Source organism: Thamnophis sirtalis, unplaced genomic scaffold (assembly GCF_051295495.1).
Source record: "Thamnophis sirtalis isolate CommonGarterSnake01/CBP01778 unplaced genomic scaffold, rThaSir2_p1.2 scaffold_9, whole genome shotgun sequence".
Taxonomy (NCBI): domain Eukaryota; kingdom Metazoa; phylum Chordata; class Lepidosauria; order Squamata; family Natricidae; genus Thamnophis; species Thamnophis sirtalis.
In genome coordinates this window covers 43,496,193-43,522,215 of record NW_028261389.1, presented here as the reverse complement: position 1 = coordinate 43,522,215, position 26,023 = coordinate 43,496,193, and the positions used below count along the sequence as shown (strand labels likewise).

Sequence of the window (26,023 nt, the reverse complement as noted above, 5' to 3'; positions counted from 1 at the left end):
ACAGCTGGCATTGTCCCAAGAATGCTGCAAACATGGCTTGATTGCCATCAAACTTATCCGGCATAGCCACTGGGCACCTCCTCCGTGGCTGGGGGGGGGGGAGGGGTTGCAGATCTCTGAAGCTGAGCAAGTTGACCAGCCAGCAAAGCAAGCTGTTGAGCCAACTGGGCATTCTCAGCACGGAGTTGCTCTATTGTAAACAGAATGGAGGTTTGTCTTGGCAGAAGTCAATCTGTTCTGACCCCCCCTTCTCCGTTCAGGAACGAAAGCCAAACAGATGTACAAAAGAATGTTTTAATCAGTCCAAGCTCTTGTTGGCTGCAAGCCCAAATAAACAAAGATAATAGCTCTGGTAGAAAGTCCTAGAACTCACACAACTCTGCAACCCGGCTTCTCTTATCAAGCCACTTATCCAAGTTGGCTTCTCTCGGTTTGTGAACGCGAACGAGAACAAGAATGAGAACGTTGACTTCTCAAACCAGGGCGTGGCACCAGCAGTCTCTTTTATCAGCAGGAGGGGAGCTTGATCAGCATCAGCTGTTCGTAATCACCTCCTGTAATTACTCCGTTGTTCTTTACGCCAAGTAGCCTTGCGCCTGCATGCATCCTGATACAACTCCCAAATGCTTTCCTGAACATTCCCTTTGATCCAATGCTCTGCCGCCACCTGGTGGCCAGTCTCTCCTCGCCCTGCTCGGAGTCGATACCCTGTCCAGGGTCCTCCACCTCCTCCAAGGCCGACTCATAAGACCCCTCGCTGTTGGAGTCTGGTGGCAGCTCCAACAGTTCCTGCCGTGCCACAACACCTTAGTAAGACCACACCTAGAATACTACATCCAGTTTTGGTCACCACTATTAAAAAAAAAGATGTTGAGACTCGAGAAAAAGTGCAGAGAAGAGAAACCAAGATGATTAGGGGACTGAAGACTAAAACATATGAAGAACAGTTGCAGGAACTGGGCATTGCTAGTCTAGTGAAGAGAAGGACCAGGGGAGACATGATAGCAGTTTCCAATATTTGAGGGGCTGCCGCAGAGACAAAGGGGTCAAGCTATATTCCAAGGCACCTGGAGGCCAAACAAGAAATAATGGATGGAAACTGAGATTCAACCTAGAAATAAAGAGTTTCCGACAGTGAGAACAATGAATCAATGGAACAGCTTGCCTTTGCAAGTTGTAGGAGCTTATCACTGGAGGATTTAAAGATTGGACTTCCATTTGTCAGAAATGGTGTAGAGTTCCTGCTTGGGTGAGGGATTGGACTGGATGACTACAAGATCCCTTCCAACTCTGTTAAAGCACAGCTGTCTTTTTGTAATCAACCTCCATTGCCAAAATATTAAAACACAACTTCTCAAATGTTTGGCTTTATTTTTATTATATTATAAAGATTAGTTCTATAACCGAAAGTATAAAAATATGCTCCCCCAACAAGAGTGTGTGTTTTTAATAGTCTTATATGCGGAGTGTAGCAAGGAACCTAAGAGGGAAGTAATTTCTGTTCAATGAACGAAATCCATAAGCAGTTGTAAAGTTAATATCAAGATAATAAACTAGCAGTGCAATGTTAGAAACATAAAGCAGCTTTACATTATAAAACACACACACGGCTTTTAAATACAGGAATAGCACCTTTTACATAAGTTGAGAAATGTAAACGTGGTATGTAGATTCAAGTATATAAGTTGTACATACCCTCCCTCCCTCCACATCAAACCCTTGTGTACCAGAACATGGTTTTAAAAGCCCTGAAATCCTGTATGGAATTTAGTGCTGTGTGCATCCCCTTGAATCAGCCTTAAGCTATGGAGCCCTTTATTTTGAAGCAGTTTTGCCATAGCTTTATGGGAATAGTTATTGCAATCATAATCATCTCAGCATCCTATTAAGCAAGTCACCAAGCTGCATTCCTGCATAAAAGTTAATCTTGCCAACCCCTTTGATAAAAGGAAGCCTCAATGTACATTTCACCTTCCACTATTAACCTGGCTCCTGCTTTTGCTCACGATATATGAAAATCTTCAACCTCCTTATTAGACCGAACTGATAGGAACTACAAGACCAGCAGCGATTGTGTGACTGGTACACTTAGGAGAATTAAATAGTTCAAATGCAGAGGAATTTCCTATCTTTTCCTAGGAAATGATGCACTTTACTTGTTCAAATGTTCATGGCAGCATTTCACAGGCGTTTAGGCCCCCAGATCATTCTATTTGCAGCCAAGAGTATTGTGAAGCTGGATGTTTTGAATAAATATATTAACTGAAAGAAGCTGTGCCAGTGAAATTATTTCACTTTCAGTTTCCCTATTTAATGAGTTTAACATAACCAACTTGTCCAAGAAGCAGGAAACATGAAGGTATAGTCAATTATGAAACAAAATAAAACAAACACATGGACTTTTTATCTGAGAGCTTTAACCCACCTTTAGTCTTTCTCTGTACTGAAAGACTCATAAAGAACAGGGGTACTGCATAGTTTATCTGCTAAGAGCAAGTCTATTTTGAGTTGTCTCCTGCTGCAGTAACTGGGAAAAATCATTCCATTGGACCATACTTGAATGCACACATATGTACCGGAATAAAGGCACATAAACCTGCAATTTCTGTAGTGTAAAGTATTTTTAAAATTAATAAATCTCCCAAAATAATTTTACTGTTGAGATTTAAGAAATGTAAATCATATCAAATACCTTCCATGTAAGGTTCTTACTGATTTAATGTAATAGGAAGTTATTATATTCTCAATTTCAGCTCCACTAAAACTGTTCATCTTTAACGTTCTTTTGGTAACATACTCCATTATTCAAAATTAAACACACTAAAGCCATAATTCCTACTAAAACTTAATGAAATGGTAGATCAGAAAATGTGTCTGACCTTAAGAAACATACATCGTGAATTCAAAGTCATTCTAGGTTAAAAAAATGCCATTTACTTGATTATAAACTCAAAAGTAACATGATAATTTTTAAAATCCAGTATCTGTGCCATGTAAAATATTTTAATCTATTAAATTTTTGAATACTATAGTAATTACTTTGTGAATATGAATTGCCCTCGTGTCAATTTCATAAACCTGCAGACTGCAAATTTTTTCTTCTGTTAATTAAAAAAAATGGTACATTGATTAATTTAACTCATATTTAGGCTGCAGGTCTTCCATCTCCTACATATGTTCCTTCTGACCTCAATGGTCGCTCATGCCATAAATACTGTGCTTAAAGTGTTTCTGAATGAACATTTAGGAGTATTAATTGTGGAAATCATACAGCTATACAATACAGTCACATTAGTCAAAGATAATTCTTTCAGTTCCTTTGGCAGATTTGCAGTTAAGATGAGCTCTGTGTAATGCTGTAAAGAAGTCGTGGCTCAAGAATTGCAGCTCCCTCCCTGGAAACTAGGGAAGAGCTACAGTTTACTGTAAACATTTTAGAGGCTGGTGATTCTTGAAACAACGTTTTTGCCTCTACAATTTTAGGAAAAAAGTTTTTGTGACAATTACTAAGAACCTGAACATTTTGTGCAGGAAAAAAGCACAAGAAAAACTACAAAGTTCATTAATACAAAAATAAGTTCACAGTTATTTTGGCCTTAAAGTAATTTATGTGAATACATTCGTTCATTACTGTAAATTAGGCTTTTTCTTAACAAGTGCAGGAAAAAGTGTACATCTGTTAGTCACATTCAAGCACTCTGCAAGTCTGCTTTGAAGTTACAAATGTAACTTGATTAAACCAGTCTCAGCAGACTATGCGGTTTCTTGCTGCCCTTTCAGCCAATCCCCCTCAACACAGGATAAATAGAACCCTTGTAAAGAGTGCCCCACTATTTAAGTGCTAGCCAGCCCCTCCCCCCTCCAAAGTTTTGGACTTTGGATCACAGTTAAACTTGTTCATCTCTTTGATACTTTTTTTTTTCAACCCTGGAATTAAAATGTTTGTATCTGCATAATTAGAATTCTAATCAATTTACAAAATTGATACCCTAGTTGGGTATCCATGGAGAAACAATAGCAAATGCACAGTGGACAAATGTACCTATGGAACAATATTCAACACATTTTCTCTTTTTAATGCAATAATTGGTTATTTTCTCTGTAATAAGCAGAGAAATTTTCTTAGCTACCCATATTGCAGTAATGGGCTGCATTAATCAGAGCTTTTGCTGGAGATTTCTAATCTTCTTTGAACAGAACTTGATGTTCTGCTCTGGTTGCCTTCATTTTTCCGCCATATAATAGGATCTTCTAGACTTCCAGGTGTCTTGAACAATGTTTCTTGAGTTGTTGGACGCATATTCTTAGGAGTTAGTGGAGTTGTAGAAGGCTATGCACAAAATGAGACAGTACAATTTAATAAATATTTTATACATCGTCTCATTCCTACTCAACAAAACATTTAATATTGTAAGACAAATATTAGCATTGTAAGAAATGCTCAGTCCTATACTAATGAATGTAATGCTGATTTGTTAGACTTGAAACAATTGAACAAAACTTTTACTTGAGAAATTGATTTGAGAGACCATACTCTGGTGATAGAACATCTTCAAAGACCACTATTTGAAGCTCTTGTGTTAACGATATTAATAAAAACATTTCCATTGAACAACTGCAAAAGGCCACAGTGCTTGGGTCCACCAATATATTATGACATCCTAAGATTCTTGGGAAGAACTACATCCATATGAAGCCCAACACCACCCAAAGAACTGGCAGCTATGATTTCAGTGTTGTAAATAGATAATGGTAGACGGATAAAAATGCCAAATCCTATCTAAACATGTAGCTGCTTGTGCAATCAACCATAATAATGTAAGAATGTCCTCAGCAGGGTGGATATATGTGCACTACAGAATGCATGGATCTAAAAATGAAATATTTCAAATATATACAACTAAGTTCAAGTTTTGGTCTTCATATATGAGTAATCACCTGAATGGAGGCCTTGTAATCAAAAACTTGTTTATAACATAACAAAATACTTAGCAATAACTTTATAAACTTTAGGTGGCAGATATGTACCACAATTTTGGAAATAAAAGTAGCTAGCTTAAGTAGAATTGATATAATTCTATTCAATCTTCTTGTGAATATTTCCTCCTTGCTTTAGAATAATAATTCCCCTTCTTACCTGTGGTAGATTGAGAAGGGTGACTGGATGTCCCATGCAAATTGATGAGTCTGTTTTAACGGAGTTGCAAGCAGATCCAAGGAGAGGATTCAGATGTACAGCTGAATGAAACTGCTGGTGTGGCTCCAATGTAGGTAACTGTGATGAATTTGGAGTTAGCACAGTAGGGGTCCCAATGAAAACAGGAGTTGTAGAAGTCAAGCCAGGCATACTAAAATTCATGCAAGTGACATTTGGGAAAGAGGCAGAAGATGAAGAATGAAGTTGGCTTGTTCCTGCTGAGGAATAGATTAGAGGGAATGGTGCCAATGCAGTAGATGGAACCATCATACAGGGAACATTAAGTGAAGACAAGCGGCTTGAAGGTACGCTGACAGGAGCAGGGGCTTGGTTGGTAGGAAACAGGAAATTTAAACCATTTAATCCTAAAATAAAAGAAAGAAAGAAAAAGATACCAAATACAGCAAAATCCTGTCTTCTCAAGGATAAAGACAAAAGAGCAATGACCTGTAAATTTTCGCATTCAACACGTTGAGCTCAAAATACCATTTGAACTTCACTGAATATCACTGGATGTGTTTGAGCCTTCTCAGAAATAACATAGAGCTTCAGGCATGGTTGTACCACAATTAGAACACTCCTGGAAGCGTTACGCTGAAATGTATCAAGACATTAAGTTATATATCTGCCATATTATGTATCTATCTGGACTTTCATCATTTTTTTTAAAGGGTTGATGGCATTTTATTGAAAATCTCTCTAGGAATTCATGGCTGTTGTGAAAATATATTTTATCTAAATGCCACATTAACATGCATGTTTTTAGTTTAGCCCTTACCAGCTGCAGGCTGTACGTAGAGATACTGTGGTAAAAAAGACGGTTTGCTATTTTCCTGAGAGGTTTGTTCCTTTTCTTTCAAGTTTTCTTTTACATTTTTATTCCTATGTGATTCTTCATGGTTCTGGGTTTCTGTTATGACAGTTTCCAGAATTTCAGAAGTCCCTGATTCGAACTGAAGGCCTTTCTGCTGGTCACGGGAGCTGCAGTTATTGTTTGCGTCAGCTGGCTGAATGGTTTTCTAAAAAGAAAAAGAACACAACCAACCTTATCTTGGGATAAACATTATTGTGTGAGACTCTGGCACAAATACTCTGGATCTAGTTGTGAAAGGCTAAACTGTTCCTTTTGGAGTCTTTCTCCTTAACTTTAAGGAGTGATGGACCAGCAGCAGTTAATTCATAGAACATGCAGAAAGGAATAAGAGCCAATATTCCTTTTCTAAATAAATAAACAGCAAGACAACTGTGTGATATATGAGGGAGATGGAATATACTATTTCATAAATACAACAGCTGTTCTTTTGAATGACTCCATGAATTAGTTTTCTACAGCTTCTGAATTTCTCTCACCTTGGATACTACTAATGAAATGGGACCATCACTCTGCTCCAGGCTTTGTCTTTTGGCTATAGGTGCCTCTTCAGATGGAGCTGCAGTGGGAGGTACACACTTCTGGGAACTCCGCTTGCGAAAGTTAACTGGAGATTTTGTGGTTTCTAATGAGCAGGGGGAAATGTGGCCACCTGTGTCTTCACTTCTTTTTTCTGGCAAATTTTCCCGTGGTTGACTTTCATGAAGTTTCCCACACAGCATATAAAGGGATGCAGATGGCAAGTAAACAAAAGGTTGGCTGGGGAGTGCATTGGTTTCCCCAGTCTCAGTTTTGCAAGCTGACACAGCAGAAGATGGTATGTTTTGATTGTTTATTCCATTTGGTAAAGACCGATGTGATGCGTCTGAGTTGGTCTTTTCAGGAAAGCAAGGGAAGACATTAGCACAATAGTCTGAATCTTCTGGAACAGGAAAAACCGAGAAGGAAGAAATGATGCCCAGATTTCTTGCTGCTTCAATACTTCTATTAGAAAGATGAAGGAAAATTGAAATGTGTTTGAATATTAGTCACTCGGGTTGGTAGTTAGGCTGTTGGTCTGAGCTTTGAACTTGGCAATTTGGTTGCAAACGTTTTGGACCATTGTCACAATTCAAAACACACTGACAATGTTTCCTTGAATGGTGATGAAATGTTTGCAACCAAATTGCCAAGCTTGGAGCTCAAATCAACAGCCTAAATGAAAGAAAATAATTAACCACATTAAAGTATTCCCATTCTAACATCATCTTTGTTAAACAGCTTTGGATGCAACCCAAATATCTAGAGGTTTTAGATAAACGAGACTATTTCATTTAGTTTATGATGGGAAAAAGATATGAGGAACTGAAAGAGATTCAGATAAGTGGCATTTAAGCAATAGAATTGGGCCTGAAAAAGGCCTCTGGTAAATTGCAGACACAATGTGAATTAATATACCTACTAGTAGAACAAATCAATTCTTTCACACAATGTTTAATCACCCTAATTAAAAATAGCCCATTCATGCATTACATCTTTATGTAATTGACATGGTTTCTATATATCATAAATATAGTTAGAAATAAAATATTCTAGGAGTTCATTTCATTCTAAAGACATTTTATGTTTTAATATATAGCTACAGTACTCCAATGCTCCATCAAACAGATACCTGCCCTTTCCACAGTAAATTATAAACAAGCTTAAAACAGAATGTTATTTTTTTTTAATAAGACATCAGATTTGAATTTCTATGTACCTTTTGTTATCTTCCAAATTCTGGCAGCAAACAGATGCTAGGTTTATCATTTTGGAACAGTAATCATCTAAGGAAAATCAAATCAATTATCAATGTATGACTGTATTACATAGTTTTTACATCTATCTATCTATCTATCTATCTATCTATCTATCTATCTATCTATCTATCATCTATCTATCTATCTATCTATCTATCTATCTATCTATCTATCTATCTATCTATCTATCTATCATCTCTCTCTTAATCTAACCTAATCTATGCCTTTTTAGATGAACATGGGGAACATATAGGATTAATTGGAAAGTCAGAGAAAAAACATCTCACAATCTCTTTGGTGAACTCTGTCACTAAGGATCTAGAATTCACACAGACACACACATGTATGTATGTATATGTGTGTGTGTGTGTATGTATGTATGTATGTGTGTGTGTGTATATATATATATATATATATATATATATATATATATATATATATACATACATACATACACACACACACACACACACACACACACACACACACACACATATAGTGTCACAACCCCTGGTAAGCCCCAATTATGGGAGGAAGCTAACTGCTTCCATCATCTGTCAATCGGCTCGTCACAAGAGTCCATCACGACAGAAACCCAATATTTTTACTGTTGCCTTTGTTATATTTGTGTTTTATTTGTGCTGATAAATAAATAAAGGGAGACTAGTATAGATCTATTTCAAGCTATTTAGCTCTCATCAGCTAGCCATACCCTTGCTGTAGGATCGAATCCCAGCAAGGGTATGGCTAGCTGATGAGAGCTAAATAGCTTGAAATAGATCTATACTAGTCTCCCTTTATTTATTTATCAGCACAAATAAAACACACACACACACACACACACACATATATATATATTCAAGATTTGTGTTTATAATGTGCATTCAAGAATGCAAATATACCCATAAAACACTTCCACATTTGATCCACTTGACTTTTTGTAATTTAGGAAAAATGTTTTAATTTAAGAAATTTCAGATTCCTGCATCTATTTTATTTTCAGGAATGTCTCTGGACTCTGAATAGCTGTTTACAAAATAGAAATAGTAATTGATAACGCCATGTTTTATTTGGAAATATGTCCAGTAACTTGAAAAAAGGACAGAGGTATCGAAAGATAGGGTATAGAATTGCAAAAGGAGAGAGAGATGTACTATTAATAATATGTTAAGGTAAGATACATCTGGTTATGTTACTCAGGTCATACATTTTGGAACCAACCAAGTATTTTATGACATGCCCTGAAAATTTCCATTTGTCCATTAGGACTCCAAACTTGCAAATCATTGTTGTAGTCTTTATGTCATTCTTATTGTCATTCATTATCCTTCTTTTGAAATTTCAAGATTCGATTTCTAGATAGTTTCTGTCCCTTTTCACAATCACCACTCCATTTCTAGATCAGTATTCATTATTCATTGATCAAATTTGTATGCTGCTATAATCTGCAAATATAGATATATTGTTCAATTATCTGATCCTTTGCTTACAATTTCATTCATTCAAAATCATATGCTAAGACAATTTAAAACGTTAAGCTTAGGTTTACTAAATATCTAGAGAATCCTGAGCTATAAATATTCTGTTTATTAATTAGTAATCTAATGTTAGTTTATAGACAGAAACTGTGTTACACAAAAGTAAACACACAAACATATAGCTATTAATCGAAAGCTATTAGAAGAGCTAAAATGCTTTCCCCAATATTTACCTTGTCTCTCTTTGTGTGGGCTGCTTGGTTCAGAACTAACTTTCCTCTTGACCATTTCAGAACACTGAGGAATGCTAAAAGAAGCATGGCGTGACATTCGGTCTTTTCTATTAGAACAAGCTTGATGTGGAATACGGGTTGGTCTTTTCACTTCAGTAAGAGTAGCAAAGGTTCGAACTTCCATTTTTATATCATCTAAACAAATACACTCATGTTAAATTTATTACTCAAAGGACAACTACTTTATTATCTACTAGACCATGAGTCCTATAGCAAAATATATTGTTTCCCCAAAAATAAGACAGGATCTTATTTTCTTTTGGACCCTGAAATAAGCACTTGACCTTATTTTCGGCGAAGTCTTATTTTTGAGGTGCAGGAGGCGGTGAGCGTGGTCATCTCATGGCTGCTGCTGTGTTGCAATATTTTTGGGAAGGGCTTATTCCAGGGGAGGGCTTATTTTAGCGCATGCGCTCAAAAGCCCAATGGGGCTTATTATCCGGGGAGGTCTTATTTTCGGGGAAACAGGGTAGCTGCTTTATTGCTTGTTCTGCTACATTTTCTTCAAGGGAAAAAATGAACTCCCCCACCCCCTTTTAACAGTCTTCTTATCATAATTCATAGTTCTGCTTACTATTTGCTCATCATATATAATAAAATTACTCCTTGACTTGCTTCAGATATATCATTGACATGTTAGCAACTTGTTTAATAGAAGTATATTTACTGAACAGTGCATGTACATCATCTCTCCATATCTATTCTGTCTGTCTCATTTAGAGCTTTCCATGTTAAACATGTTCACAAATTATTCACCCTCATGTAGCCTTGGCACATCACATGGACACTAAGCCATTCAAATTAATAGATACTTGGCAAAAAACAAAATCATGTTTTTCTATCACTGTATAATGCCAATTGAAATTTTTACAGGTTTCTCTGGATATCATCAATTTTCTTCATAAATACAATAACTGATGTAAGTTTATATGAGAAATGACTTGTTGGTAATGCAAAAATAGAAAAGTACCATTATTTCCAGTGAATTCCACAGGCCCAATCCATTTGAAGGCTGGTTTACGACCTCTTTCTTCTGTTACATGCACTTTCTTGATCAGCCCAAGACTTGTCAAGACATTAGCGATATCATACAGTCTTCTTACCTTTGCTGAAAGGAAAACAGCTTTAGTTCAAATGTAGTGAACTATATGTCCTCATTTGTTACATATAAATGTAACAAATTAGAAAAGCGGCCAAGCTAAAATTATGGGGAATTGGCACAAAGTAAAATGTCCTGCAAAATGTTGAGGGTCATTTGAATGAATAAATAAGTGGATAGAATCTAAAAAAAACCACCAATATGGTATATATTAAAGGATATTATCAGTGAGTAATGGCGGATATTTTCAGACTTAACCTCTGTACGTTTTTTTTTTTAGTTTTATTGACAACAAATTAGAAGCACAGCATTTTACAAGGATATAAAGCTAGTATTTCAACTAATACTAGTTTTTATTTTTAACATTGATTTTGACCAAGCAAGACTGTACACTATTTGAAATGTGTTAGTATCTTAGTATCTGACAAGAGATGCCATATTTATTTTGTGATCTCATTTCAGTAAATATCACAAGAATTTATTGTACTTAACAAAGTTCAAAAGAGGTTTTCTGGTATTTGTACATTATACTTATTTTCAAATTGAAATGGCTCCAAAGATTTTTAAAAATTATATATGTTCTCCAGTTCTGCCAATAAAACCTTTGTTTGCTGATTCAGAACATTCATTCCCCAGAAGTGATTCTTACTTTTAAACTTGCTGTGATCAGCAGTATCCTGGCTTTCTTCTATCAATATTTTTGCTGCTATGTCAAGAGTAACTATCTTGGTCTTGGAGACAAGGAACAACATGACAAATTTCTGGCTCATAATCCTCAACGACTTGTCCTTTCTGCTGTTTGCAGACGCTGTATTACAAACAAAACCCAAGTCTCAACATGTTACAATATTAACAGCCAAGAAAATATTATGAAGACTTGTGGAAGAAAAAAAAGTGAAAGAAACAAAATCATTGTTGAAAAGCATGTTTTTAATGAGCAGAAAATAATTGCCTATAACAGATGGATAGCTACACTTTAACTATCTCCAGGACAGATGAAAGGATTATAAGATGATATCTTGAATAAGCGAAGTTGGAATGATTATTCATTAGGGAAGTACAATGCTTTGAATCCAAAGCACCTTGTCATTTTCTTACAAATTCCTCAATTCAAACATATCTTTCTCTGGTATGACACAAGTACTGTACATGCCTATGAAAAAAAATCTTCATTTCTTGAATGAGGATTTGAAGGTGCCCATACCTATTTAAAAACACCAGTTCTGCTTCAGATGTGAATTGCTGCACTTCCCTATTCTCCATCAATTGTACCAGAACATAGAAGCATGGTTATCAAGTTATGAAGCAATAGCTATATACTGTATGGGTTGCATCTTGAGGACAAAACACAAGAGTTGTTTGACATGTGATTGACCACTTGAATCTAAAAAAAATGATCATTTGAATCTAACGATTTATGTAAAAATGTAAAATAGAATACAGCATGTCTTCTTACATACATTTTTTAAACATTGCCAGTTCTCTTCCTTAACTTACCAGATGGACAATCTGTCTCTGAGAAGTCAAGCAACTGTCGATCTTGGAAATCTACAAAGCTCTCTTTTTTGTGTTCTCCAAATCTACACTCAAAGTCAAGTTCTTTCTGCTGGAAAGAAGTCATGAGTTCTTCATATTTTTGAAGCTCTCCTATTTCTTGAAGTTTTTTCAGAGTCTGGCTCAAACTGTGACGACCATGCCAACAATACTGATTCTTAGCCACTCGGCTAACAAGATCAAGAGATTCCAGGACATTCACTATATCATAAATCCGCCTGCGTTCGACTCCTAGGTGTAGGAAACCAAAGCATAAGACAGAGAATGTAAACAAGAAATTTTAGCAATAAAATTTTTGAGAGGAAAGACAAATGATGGAGTTTTACTTCTAAATGCAGGGATCCCAATTTTTTGTTCTTAGCATTCACTACTTCTATATGTAAGGACTAACAGAAATGTTGCAATTTTGATGAGACTGTAATTGCAATAAGTATAATCTTTATTGTCATTGTACTTAAATACAAGATAAAAATATGGTAATGTGATAGAAACACTTTAGGAACAATTTGTGGCAGTATAAATTTTAAAAAATACTGTTAACTATTCCGCACTACTCAACAGAATGTACAGAAGATGCATGAGAAGACCTATTGATCATAAATTGTCCCCATACCACTAATACCAATTGCAAGAGAAAGCTACAGTAAATTCTAGATTATGCCTTCATATTAGAGTGGCATTTTGATTTCTCTTGCCCAGGAATTTTATAAATTCAGAAGATCTGGCAGTGATGCTATTTATGTCAATAAAGATTTATATCATTAATAAGAAGTGATGGGGAATCAAAAACTGCAGAAGTTAATGCATTTGTGAGGCACATTGTAAGGTAACTATAAATATAAAGGTGCAAAGGCATTAATCTTCCTTAATAATAACCCTGACTGTAATAGAACTTCCTTGTGAGAGGCCATGCACAGGACTGCATTGTAATCAAATGATCAAGATCCCTTTTCATTTAAAGATACTCATTTGCAATTGATCTTATAAGAACAATTCTCTATTGAATGTAATGTGGACAATTGGTGATGCACTGGCTTCGTTTAAAATATTATATTCTAATATGCTTGTATGAACAAGGAATTATTTATCCATGAACAATACCCTAGAGCTGTCAGATTCCATACCAGCTTCAGCTTAGGTATTAACGGGCTAATAGTAGGGCTAACAGTATCTTAGAAGCAACTCATAATTTCTAAGTTCATATATACTGTATATGTAAAAAAGTAAACACTGAACAGAGTTTAACAATTACTGTGCAGGAATAATAACAATCCCAAGTCTAAGAGAAAAATAATAACCAAATTGTGCTAGCGCTCTTATTAGGACTGCTTTCGGGAATCTGAATTCGTTCCAGTGATAGGAAATTTTCGAACTCTATTTTTCATTCCAACAGCAAAACTGCCTAATGTGCCTTAGTGAAAAGAGTGTGAGCTCTATGAGATTTATTATAAGAGGATTTAAAATGTCTCACAGTCTTGTAAATTCTCATATATTATCCCGCAAACACAAATATACAGATATTTGTAAGGTTCAAAAAGAATTATGCAAAGTTGAATAATACTGTTAGAGATAAGAAGAATAGCACTATTACATCCAGCAGTAATGAAACTTTAAATGCTATTATTACAAATACAGCAATAGTCCTTGTTCATGACTCGAGTCTTTGAAAAGTTTAAGATGGTTCAGCTTGAAATATATATTGAGATAGGTATTATTATTGAAGTTCATATTGTGTCAATAAAACTAACTGGAAACCAGTAGTGTATTCATTTTCTGAGACACGTGATAACACTAGTAAAATCTTGTTAAACCTTTTAAAAGAAAACACCCCTATTTAGATTACACAAAATACAATAATAGGTTAAAAAAAATCCTGATAGTTATGTAGAGTTATTATCATTTACTATTTTTTTTCTTTTTCCTGTTGTATTTTTTCCACTTTTAAAAAAAGTACTCTGAATGGGGCTTTTTTTTTGCATTGATGCATTGTATTCTAATTATTCTTGGGTTTCTGTTTCTTCCCTTTTTGTCATTATTTTATAAGTAATGATAATAACAATAAAAAAGAATTCAACTTGGAACACATTCCTTTAAACTGTGGTATATAAACTTACTATTTATTCTCCAAGCAAAGATTTACATTTGGAATAAAAGCATTCTTTCTGTTTCATTATCCATGAGTTGGTTGCATTGATGTGAGTTTGGGGAACTATAAAAAGTGTAAGTTGAGAGATCCACAGTTACTTTGCCTTAACAGCAGATCTGGGGGATATAAGTCTTCACTGAAAATAATTTACTGTTCTTATCATATTTCTTGAGACTTCATTCCTTATTATATTTTTCATTAAACTTCCTACAGAAGAGAAATATCTTTGCTATGCAAAACAACTATTTTAAGGCAATATGCTATACAAAAATGAAACAAAGCATATAATTATGAGGTCAAAGTTACATCAAGAGTCTAGTAATACCAGCTCATCTATAAAGACTTAGTAGCCAATTTTTGTTTAATGTAGTCTCCCTGGTGTCCTCTTGCTGGATATGACTACACCTCACAGCCAGTAAGGTGTTTCCTATTCAGTCTTGGGTGGCAATATATTTTGTGGAAAACTACCAACCCATCTTTGCCCTTATCATGAGTGTAGGCCCAAACTAGCTTCATATCCCTGTTCAAATATATTCATTCCTTGTCTTTTGCTAGCATTGTATGGGTAATCACTGCTGCCCCTTCTCTCTTCAGTAAACTAAGGGGAACCCTGGAATAGAAGTAGTCCTTGACTTATAACTACAGTTGAACCAAAAATTTTATTGCTACAAAAAGGCTGTTTTTAAAGTGTGTTTTGCCTCATGTTATGATCTTTTTTGCCAGTTGTTAAGCAAATCACTGCAGCTGTTAAATGAAGCACATGGTTATTCAGTGAATGTGGCTTCCCTCATCGACTTTCTTTGCTGAAATTCAAGGTGAGAGGGTTACAAATGGTGATCATATGACCCCACGACAGTGCAATGGTCATAAGTACATGCCAGTTGCCAAGTGCCCGAATTTTGATCACCTGAAGGTGGGGATGTTGCAATGCTCTTAAGTGTGAAAACCTATCATAAGTCACTTTTTTCAGTGCCATTGTAACTTCAAACAGTCATTACCGTAAATGGATGGTTATAAGTTAAAGATTATCTTAATTAACAGAAAGCTGCTCCGGGCCAACCTCTAGAACAGTGATGGCAAACCTTTTAGACACTGAGTGCCCAAACTGTGCGCGCACGCATGCACACATATGTGGACATGCACACAAATGCACACATATGCAGACATGCACTCATGGCTGGACATGCGCAGCAGAGACCTGAAGACCAGCTGGCCGGCGGGAGGCAGGGCATCCCAACATCAGCATTGGGGCAAGAGGTAAGATCTTTTTTTTCCCGTGAGCTTCTGTTTCATCGTTTTCAGGGAAACTGAAGCTCACGAAAGAAACGCCAGAGATCTGACCTTGGGCAACTGTGCGCATGCCAGCAGAGAGGGCTGTGTGCCACCTCTGGCACGCATGCCATAGGTTCGCCATCATGGCTCTAGAATATGGAAAAACCAAATATTGAATAGAATACTTTGGTTTCTTCCATACTCTAGAGCAGGGATAGTCAACCTTTTTATACCTACTGCCCACTTTTGTATCTCTGTTAGTAGTAAAATTTTCTAACCCCCCACCGGTTCCACAGTAATGGTGATTTATAAAGTAGGGAAGTAAATTTACTTTATAAATTTTATAAAGCAGAGTTACAGCAAACCCCTACCGCCCACCATGAAAGCTGGAACGCCCACTAGTAGGCGGTAGGGACCAGGTTGACTACCACTGCTCTAGAGTCTGACCAACTGTGTGTGTGGAACTGCTCATGAAATTTCTGGGATATTTCCAAATGATTTCTGAAAACAAGTGTGATCCATAGGCACACTGAGTGCCCTAATTTAATGGGTTCTCACACCTGCAACAGTTGGTGATGTGCCCAAGCCTCAAAGTTATGAGAAAGAGATATTTTCTTGACAAGGGGCTAGTGGCGATATCCTCCAGAAGATCACATCTCTGAGGTAAATGCCAAATCAAGCATGGGCCATGATAACCTGAGATTAGCCCACTGTTGTCATGATGGCTAAAAAGTTCTGACTGGATTATTTAGAGAGAAAGGTAGAAAATCCCCAGAACTTCAGTTACAAAACCAACTACAAACCCAGCAATGAATTTAAACAGCTTGGGAAGGGAAGCTGCTGAGAAACAGGCAGGCCAATGCAACAGCATCATTTCAAATTTATCACCCAACTAAACTTTCGCAAGTGGCGATTTGTGGAACTGATCATTTGGTTACAATCAAAAATATTCTGCAGCTCTATTGCAATGATCCCTCTCCCGTCTTAGAATTATACAGAGCAAAATAATTTATTTCATGATTTTATTGAGAAAGAATATTCTGAAGACTAAAGTTTGCATCAAGAAATAAAGAGATATGAATTGAGTTGGCTTAAAACATGAACCATATGAAATCCCCCCCCCCAAAGGAATTTGCAAGCCCTAAAACTGATGATAAACAAAGTATGTGATTCACATTTTAAAGTAAACCACTCATTTCACATTTTTAAAGTATTAGGTGGGTGGAAATAGTTTGGTTTTAATGCTTGTCTAAATTAGTAGTGCACATATTGATTTCAAAGCATACTACAATTCACACTATATAATGCATGATATTATTATGTGTTGATGTGGAAGGGACGCATTGTGGGCATAAGAGTGAATACATGCCTGTGAAACACCATGAAACAAACTGATCTGATAGAGACTCTTTCAGCTATGATTTTTCCTACTGGAATGCGTTTTTGGATCAATTCCTATGAAGGAATCACTTGGCAGCATTACAAAACAATTCAGCAGCACCTTCTGGGAAAGCTAAATAGAACACATGCAAATTACACAATAGCACAATACACTTAAATAGGGCATATTTACAGCACTACGTCTCATTGTCAATATTAAGTCTATTAGGAACATTCATTTTTGCAATCAACCTTATTTTGCCGGCATACATACCAAGGCTGGAAGCCACTTCATCCAAAGAAATTGTTGTCTTCTCTGCTGATAAAGGGTAACTAGGATAGCGAGCTAAAAATTTTTGGCAGAGCAGTCCTAGGCTTTTCTGTTTTCTGCTGGGCCTTTGTTTTTCATATTCATCTGCAGTTCCATCATCTGCAGTATCACACTACAAACAGAGAGAATGGTTCTTTATGGCCATCTGTTACATTATGCTAACACACTCATTATATATAAGCTGTTTACTAAGCATGGATTATTTTCAGTACTAATATATACTATATATACTCTTTAAATATGTACATCTTTTTCTTTAAGGATCTCAGCTTGACATACAGTTTATACAGACTCATTCACGTCAGCAACATATTCGTATTTATGTATACGAATATAAGACACACCTTTTTTCCTCTAAAGAGGCTGAAAATACCAAATACAGTATTTTTTGCCTCCTGAAGCCCCGCCCCCTTCACCAAAATGGCCGTGCATACTCTTATGGAGGCTTTCAGAGATATCCTGGGGGATGGGGAGGGCAGAAATGAGCAAAACATGGGCTGTTTTTGCTGCCCCAACCCTCAGCAGTATTCTATAAGCCTCCATAAGGCTATGCATGCATATTTTTTTTGACAACCCCCCCGGCCCGTTTTCTCTTTTTTTTGCCCCCCCCCCCAGTAGCACTCTGCAAGCCCTCCCAAGGCTATTCATGCCTTTTATTTGAAAAAAAGAGCCCGTTTTCGCAACAAACAGGCTGTTTGGGGGAGGTTTACAGAATATCTATGAGAAAACCAAGCCTTACTAAGTCAAAGCATTCGGAACTTGAGATTTCCTTCATTTGAACCTGAAAAGATTGTTGCCCATTATTCTAAAAGTGCTTTAGGTCTTTCCTAGGCCTATCTATTGTATTGTCAGGATCATATTTATCTTAGGCTTACAAGATAGTTACTGTATTTTTCGGAGTATAAGACGCACGAAGGTTTTGAAGAGGCAAATTAAAAAACAAAGTTTTTGCACTCTGCAGACCTCCCAAAAATGCCCCCCGCTTTAAAGGCATGAATAGCCTTAAGGAGGCTTGCAGAGTGCTTCTGGGGGACCACAAAAATGAGCAAAAAATGGCCTGTTTTTTGCAAAAATGGGTCCATTTTTTGTCAAATAAATTGCATACTAGATTTTTTTTTTTTAGATTTTATTTAGCATTTATAGGCCGCCCTTTTCCCTGAGGGGACTCAGGGCGGCTTACAATAGTAAGGGAAGGGGAGTGAAAGACAAAATACAGAAAAAAAAAAGTGAGATAACTAAAAAGTACTAAAACACAACATTCACTCAGCATTCGGGAGGGGCAAGAAAATTTATCCCCAGGCCTGACGGGCTAGCCAGATCTTGAGTGCTGTACGGAAGGCCTGGACTGTGGTCAGGGTACGAATCTCCACGGGGAGATTGTTCCATAGCGTCGGAGCAGCAACTGAGAAGGCTCTCCTCCGGGTGGTCGCCAGTCGGCACTGACTGGCGGATGGAATATGGAGGAGGCCCGCTCTATGCGATCTGATGGGACGCAGGGAGGTTATTGGCAGAAGGCGGTCTCTCAGATAGTCAGATCCACTACCATACATAGCCTTTAGGAGGCTTATAGAGTGCTCCTGGGGGCTGGGGCAAAATTGAGCAAAACAACAGCCCATTTTTCGCTCATTTCTGTCCTCCCCAGCCTCCAGGAGCCCTCTGCATGGCTCCTAAAAGCTCTCCATGACCATTTTGGTGAAGGGGGCAGGGTTTCGGGAGGCAAAAAAATGCTGTATTCAGTGTATAAGACGCACCCAGATTTTCAATCTCTTTTTTGAGGGAAAAAGGTGCATCTTATACTCCGAAAAATACGTGATATGCCCCAGCTTTGAATCTTTAATTTCAAAAAATACTCAGATGGCAACAGGTTGTCATTTTCCTGTAGTTTCTTTAACTCAATCACACATATTTCTGGCCCTGTAGTGCTCCCATGAGAGCCCACGAAAAGATAAGATTCCTTTAAGCAGCTGTCAAGAGATACATCAAAAACATGCTAGATACCCCTAAAACACACTTTGCTTGTTTCAGATCTGAATACTGTTTGCTAATAATTTAAATAAACTATACATAACTAAAAAATTGAATGCAAATGAAGGTTACTGAGATTGTGGATGTTAAACAACAGCTGTTTACACACCTAAAGAGATTTTTATATAATTAAAATAGGTAGCCGTTTAATTGTGACAATTTTCTCTGTGGTAGGTGAGTTACCTGTGAGGAATCGGGGAGAACATCGCTAAATTCATTGTTCTCAATTGGTCTGAAGAGTTCTTTTTTCTTTTCCCTGTCCCGCATGTCAGGACTAGCAGCACTAATAAGCATTTTTAGGTTAGCTGTTGGAGTCCATGGATCTGCAAGAGGCTTGTCGGTCAGCTTCACAGGTGTAATTGGGCTTCTCTCAGGAGTACAGTTTTTTTGCTTGGACAAATCAATGGGCTCATTTTTCATGGGAGTCTTTGGGGTCATTCTGGGTCGATCAAATATATTTTCCTGTTAGAAAGAAGGCAGCCAATTAACATATAAATATATAACAAATCCTGGGTTGTACAACACTTCAACTGCACACCAAGAATTACTTGCTCAGGACTCAAGACTATCAATGACTCCTAGCCAAGATGACCAGACATTGCTTTAATATCAAGGGTAGCATACCTCTCAGAAAGGGGGATACTGTGCTCCTGTTCTTCTCATAGACATCTCAATGTCATCTGGCTGACTTTCATAGGAACAAATATGAAATAAGATAGTTCTAACCATATAAGGCTCTTCAAATAGCTTGCCTTGACTTTTACAGGAAGGAAAAGAGATTACAATTTGGGAAGGTGATAAGGAACTGATTCAACTTAGACATCAGAACACTTAAATCATAAAAACTAAGAATCATATTTATTATCAGAACAGCACTTTCCTTTATTCATATTGGGAAGGAAGGACTTCAAAGAGCCAAATAGGAGCAAACCACCATTTAGAGTCTTAGACTTTCTAGAGTCTAACAGTGGTTCTCAACCTGTGGGTCGGGACCCCTTTGGGGGTCGAACGACCCTTCCACAGGGGTCACCTGACCATCGGAAAACACATATTTTCAAAAAAATACAGAAAACATAAAATAATTTTATGGTTGAGGGTCACCACAACATGAAGAACTGTATTAAAGGGTCGCGGCATTAGGAAGGTTGAGACCCACTGAGATACAAGATGACCCACGACTTACAACCAGTTAGTGACTTTTTGAAGTTATGTCTAATCTGAAAAAGGGAATTTATAACCCAGATTTGAGGTTCCAATGGTGGGGCCTTCCAGATACATGACTGAACTTTGGATGCTTGGCAACATGGCCACATTCATGACAATTTGCAGCATCCCATGACAATGTGACCACATTTTGCAACGGTTTGCCAAAAATCAGCACTTCTGGTTTTTAGCAAAACTGCCCCATAGGGAACAACTGTAGCCATCGCTTTACGACTGTCACAAAAAAGATAGTAAAAAACATGTTATATTATGGTTGTATGGATGATGATTGTATGTTAAGGATTACCTGTATATGAAGGCCTATATTTAATAAACAAGGTACTTTATTCAAGCATTGTGTTTGGTCATAAATTGGTTATCAACTAATTTACTGTGATTGAAGTGGTGGGGACCAGAATATTTATAATGAGAGAGCAATGATTAGTCTTTCTAAAATTAATGCCTTCATATTTGAATGAACGGTAAAGATTCAATGATATATTTTTTATAAGTACTGTTATAGATTAACAGAGAAAAAATATGCGTAGATATCAACAAATCATTCTGATGAAACTCTCTGATGTAGTAGAGACTCATCCTTGCTTTATGTGGCAATCACATATTGCATTATTTAATGTTACTAAATTGTATATTCAGTTTGATCTTAAGGACAGAGATATGTAGAATAATCACTTGATTTGCCACTTTTTCTATCCCTCTTTGTAAGAACTTGCTTTTTCTTTAAAGAGTGCAAATCTTTGGGGAGACATGAATTAGAAGTTCCATTTTTCCTATCCACCTTTTTTGATTCAACTGCTAGCAAGACATCTTAGTTTAGGCTGAGCCTAAGTACTAAATCTTATTTATTAAAAACTCACATTAGTACAAGTGGCAGTTGAAATACAATGGGTTGCACTCAGATTTACATATTTTAAGTACTACTTAAAAGGAGTGGCTTATCCTTCTTCTTGAAATTTAAAACTATTTGTAATTGATATTTTATTACAGACACACAAACACATACACAATTTACCTGTGTTAAATTGCATAACTAAAAGTGTATTTGTAAAATCAAAATAATTACTTTCAGCGGTGAAAACCAACTTCAAATATCAAAACAGTAAAACAGTTACGCATCCAGGTTTCAATACTATTGAATCAATAAATCTTACTGAATCAATAAATCAATAAATCAAGAGAGTTCACTGGTTGCCCTCTCCCCTCTTTGGTAGAACTTTATACTTCCCGCTGCCTTAAGAAAGTTCAAAACATTCTTAAAGATCCATCTCATCCTGAGCACCCTTTTTTTAACTATTATCACCTGGCAGACAGTACAGGATAATAAAAACAAGGACAAATAGGCTGAAAAACAACTTCTATTCCAGGGCAGTAATTATATTGAATTATTCTGTATAGTGCAATATTAATGCAATATCGGGTTTTCAATTCAATTGTATAGAATGTGCGTTTATGTTTTCTTTTTAGTTATAATGTACACTGAAGATGGCATTTAATTTCGTTGTACAAGGTGCAATGACAATAAAGTAAACTAAAATAAATGCAGAACCCCATGCACAATTTTCATGAAAACATTGGTATTTCCAGTTTGATCTCGTTCAAAGAAACTACTAATTAAAAGTCTTGTTTATCAGAACACCAGGAAGCCTTCATATGTGGTTCGTTAAGTTTTACATATAAATTGAAATTTCAACTTGATTTTTTCCAAACAAGCCAGAATCAATTCTCAAATCTTTTGTTACACAGTGCTCTTCCACACAGTTGGTTCCAATACTTTCAAATAAGCAGCACAGCAACAAAAGAATTATAGAAACAAGGAGGAATGTTTAGCAAGTTTATTGAACTTAAAAATCTTACAACTCATAACACTGAACATATTATTGATCTTTGATCCTCTCTATGGAAGAATGGTTAATTAAACCGTGAGAATATACTTCGGTGTCCAGAATAACTTCAGTCTAAAAACTGATGTACAATTCAATCTTATTGGAAACTATTTCTAGACTACAATTCTGTACATGGATTTGTGCCACACCTCAATTTAATCTGACATATAATCTATATATTATTTGGATTATTTTCCAATGTATTATTGTTTATTTATCATTTGTAGCTTTTTCTCCTTATTCATTTAAATTGCAATAGAGACAAGTCTTAATTAGAAATTGGGTATGAAATATTTATATTTTAAAGTATCTATTAGCCATTAGTTATTTGAGTTTTGTTGGTTATTCACCCATATTCTATTGCTTACAGGTAGTTCTCAATTTATAACCATAACTAAGAGAAGAATAGATAGAATGGGAAGGGGGAGGGCAGAGTTAAGCACATCATTAACGTAGAGTCATTACATTGTCAGAAACGGTCTAAGTCCAACCTCCTTTAAATTCCATTGATCTTTATCTGGTTCCAATTTAATACTGAAGTTTAGTTGGCTATATTCTTGTGTTTAGGCTTCAGCAATAAATCTTTTGAACTATATCTTAACATATAATTTGTGCCTGACATAATTAGGACCAGAATTTCCATTGCTAAGCAAGGCAGTTAAGTGAGTCATGCCCGATTTCATATTTTTTTTTGGCCACAGTTAAATCAGTGTAGTTGTTAAATGAATCCTGCAGTCATCAAACAAATCCAGCTTCTTCTACTAACGTTGCTTGTCAGAAGTTGACTGGGAAGGTTGCTAATGGAGATCACACGACTACAGGATACTGTAACTTTTAAATATATGCTGTTTGCCAAGTGCCGAAATTTTTATCACATGACTGTGAGGTATTGTGATGGTTGTAAGTGCAAGATTGTAAGTGTAAGACACTTTTTTCAGTGCTGCTGTAAATTGAGGATTACTTCATATTGCTTTCCCTCACTTCCTTACTATAGTTAATATGTTTTTTTAAACATTTATTTGTATCAGTACTTTTTCCTTTTTCTTTAGATATTAAAAATTCAGAATAAAAAACTCAAAATTTTCTGCTCTGCTTTGTTTTCTTTCCTTAACTTTCTTTCTTAACTATAACTTCCTTTATGTTTGCCGAAAGCACCTCTGTAGATTCATTTTATTAAAATTGCCTCCAAATATTGGTCCAAAGATTCATTTTGCTCGTCCCAAATAATGACAAATTAGTGACTGTATTTTAATAATAATAACAATAAATTAAACTTGCATATTGCCTGATTTCCAACAACTCTGGGAAGCTCATTTACAATGAAAGAAATTATAATAGAACAAATAAAACATAAAAAGCAAAGTTAAAAGATGACCATAGGCTTGGGTGAAGAACCAGATCTTCAGAAAATTTCTGAACAACAGCACAGTGGGGTCTATCTGGACTGGAATGGTGGTGGCTCCATTCCAGGTCAGTCACTGTCCTGCCCACAATGGATGACCCTAATTCACATGTTCCACTTTGTCAGGTTAATTATATGATCTGCTATCAACATTTGGTAGCAAATTATAGCGCTGCATTTTGTATTATTTTTAAAAAATCGGGCATAACAAATTTATTTTACTTAACCCATAACCCTTTGACTCCCTCCCAAAGTACTGAATTTTACTTTACTCAACTATATCACTTCCAGACTTCAAGTGGCCTTTGGAACCTCCCCAAAAGTTTTTTAAAACGTCCTTCCTGGTTGCAATAGTTGTATCATTCCTGCACTATACCACTAGTTATGTTTAGTTAACTCAGTAAGCCCAAACTAAACAAAGAATCTTAGCCTGGAGTAAATTATTTCCTAGCTCCCTAATAGAGCAGAGATGGCAAACTGATTAAAAAAAACATAAGAGCTAATGCCAAGCTGAGATGCATTTTAATAGAAATGCAACAGATAAGCAGTTGCATGATATATGTGGTGGATTAGGACTACTCTTCCTTATTTTAATGATAGAGCTAGTTAATAATTTAATATAACAATAATTATCTACAGAATATTGCTGTAAATCCTTTCCTCTAGCTTTGCTGTTGCTGTTTTTTTTCATTTCTGAATGTATCAATCTCAGTACAGTTTGAAACTTTAGAGTACAAGAAAAACAGTTTAAAGAAAGTCTTATCACTGCCAGCAGATTTTAAAGTCAAGAACTCCAGGTTTTGGAATCCAGCTCTGCCTACTTACCTTTTGTGCACTGTCCCCATCTTCGTTTATGTAATCTATCTTGCCATGTCTCGGGCTAATCAGGTCTTTTAGTGTTAAACAATTCAACTCCATCTGTAAATATAAAAGTTGCTCAACCTCTTCAGCATCTTACATCACTCCCCCGCCCAATAAATTTCAGGTCCCGTATCCCACCTCCTCCCGCGAAATTATCCGAGCAAAATTTAGGAGAAGGCGCGCTCCTTTTTATAACAAACCAACCACAAAAAAGTTTTTAACTTTAACCGAAGAGGGCCGAGACTGAGCAGCCCTGGCGAATCTGTCACTGACGTTCAGAGTTACGCAGCCGGGATCGGTTACTTTTGGCGCAAAGAACCTGGACGAGGAGGAATCCCGGCTTTGAAAGGAGCGGGATTCCCAAGGACTCACCTCCCCAGATCAAGGCGGGGACAGCCCAGCTCGGCCCCCGAGCCCTGAAGCGGGAGAACAACTCGTCTCCCGGCTTAACCTCGTTCCCTGGGGCAGGAAAGGTAATTCCCCGCTCTGCGACGAGATGGGAAAGATTGGGGAGGGGGATCAAGGTAAGAGGGCCCCGTAAAACAAACTGCAGAACTTCTCTCTGCAGACCCCCCACTCTCCTTCCACACAACACCCCCCCCCCCCCCCCCGGATTGTAAAGCCTTACATTTCTCGACATTCTTTCTCAAAGGGATCCCTGGGTTTCGGGCTCGGCGTCTCCAGGCTCGCTGAGGGGCATGGAGGTATTCCAATGGGAAGAGGGACCCTGAATCCCACCTGCACTTTCTACCTCTGCCAGCGACTCGCCTCTTCTACCGGCCGCTTCGTTTCTGTCCTGGAGACTCCACTAGGCGCTAAAGCTTCTATTCTGGCGCCTTGGAACATATTTTTACAATCCGACCAATCAGGCGTTGGCAATGGGGGCGTCCCTCTAACCTTCCCGCCAATCAGCTTAAAGCTCTGCTGGGAGAATTGGCGCTAGACTCGGCGCGCTCTGGCTCAAGGTCCCGCGTCTTAGTCCTGGCAGCTTGGGCTGTTTCCCCGCCGCCGCTGCCGCCCTCGCCTCCTCCTCCTCCTCCTCCTCCTCCTCCTCCTCCTCCTCCTCCTCCTCCTCCTCCAGGTCTAGAGCAGGGGTCTCCAACCTTGGCAACTTTAAGCCTGGTGGACTTCAACTCCCACAGTTCCCCAGCCAGCAAAGCTTTTTGCCCTGGTTTCTTAAAATTGCAGTTTGTCTCACTGATTTTCAGAATGGAAGTTGCTTGTTTCAT

At 37.1% G+C, this 26,023-nt stretch overlaps 1 protein-coding gene across 1 annotated transcript; it reads right to left on the bottom strand.

Moving 5' to 3' along the window:
• Positions 1-1,908: 1,908 nt before the first annotated feature.
• Positions 1,909-24,851, bottom strand: E2F7 (E2F transcription factor 7). Its single transcript, XM_087723411.1, has 12 exons — positions 24,759-24,851; positions 19,608-19,886; positions 17,343-17,511; positions 12,214-12,501; positions 11,366-11,524; positions 10,588-10,725; positions 9,558-9,752; positions 7,807-7,873; positions 6,548-7,052; positions 5,976-6,216; positions 5,138-5,562; positions 1,909-4,330 (listed from the first exon to the last, which is right to left on the bottom strand). Exons 1-12 carry the CDS (start codon positions 24,849-24,851, stop codon positions 4,154-4,156), a joined length of 2,736 nt encoding a protein of 911 aa, XP_087579537.1. The 3' UTR covers positions 1,909-4,153.
• Between the last annotated feature and the right edge of the window lie 1,172 nt (positions 24,852-26,023).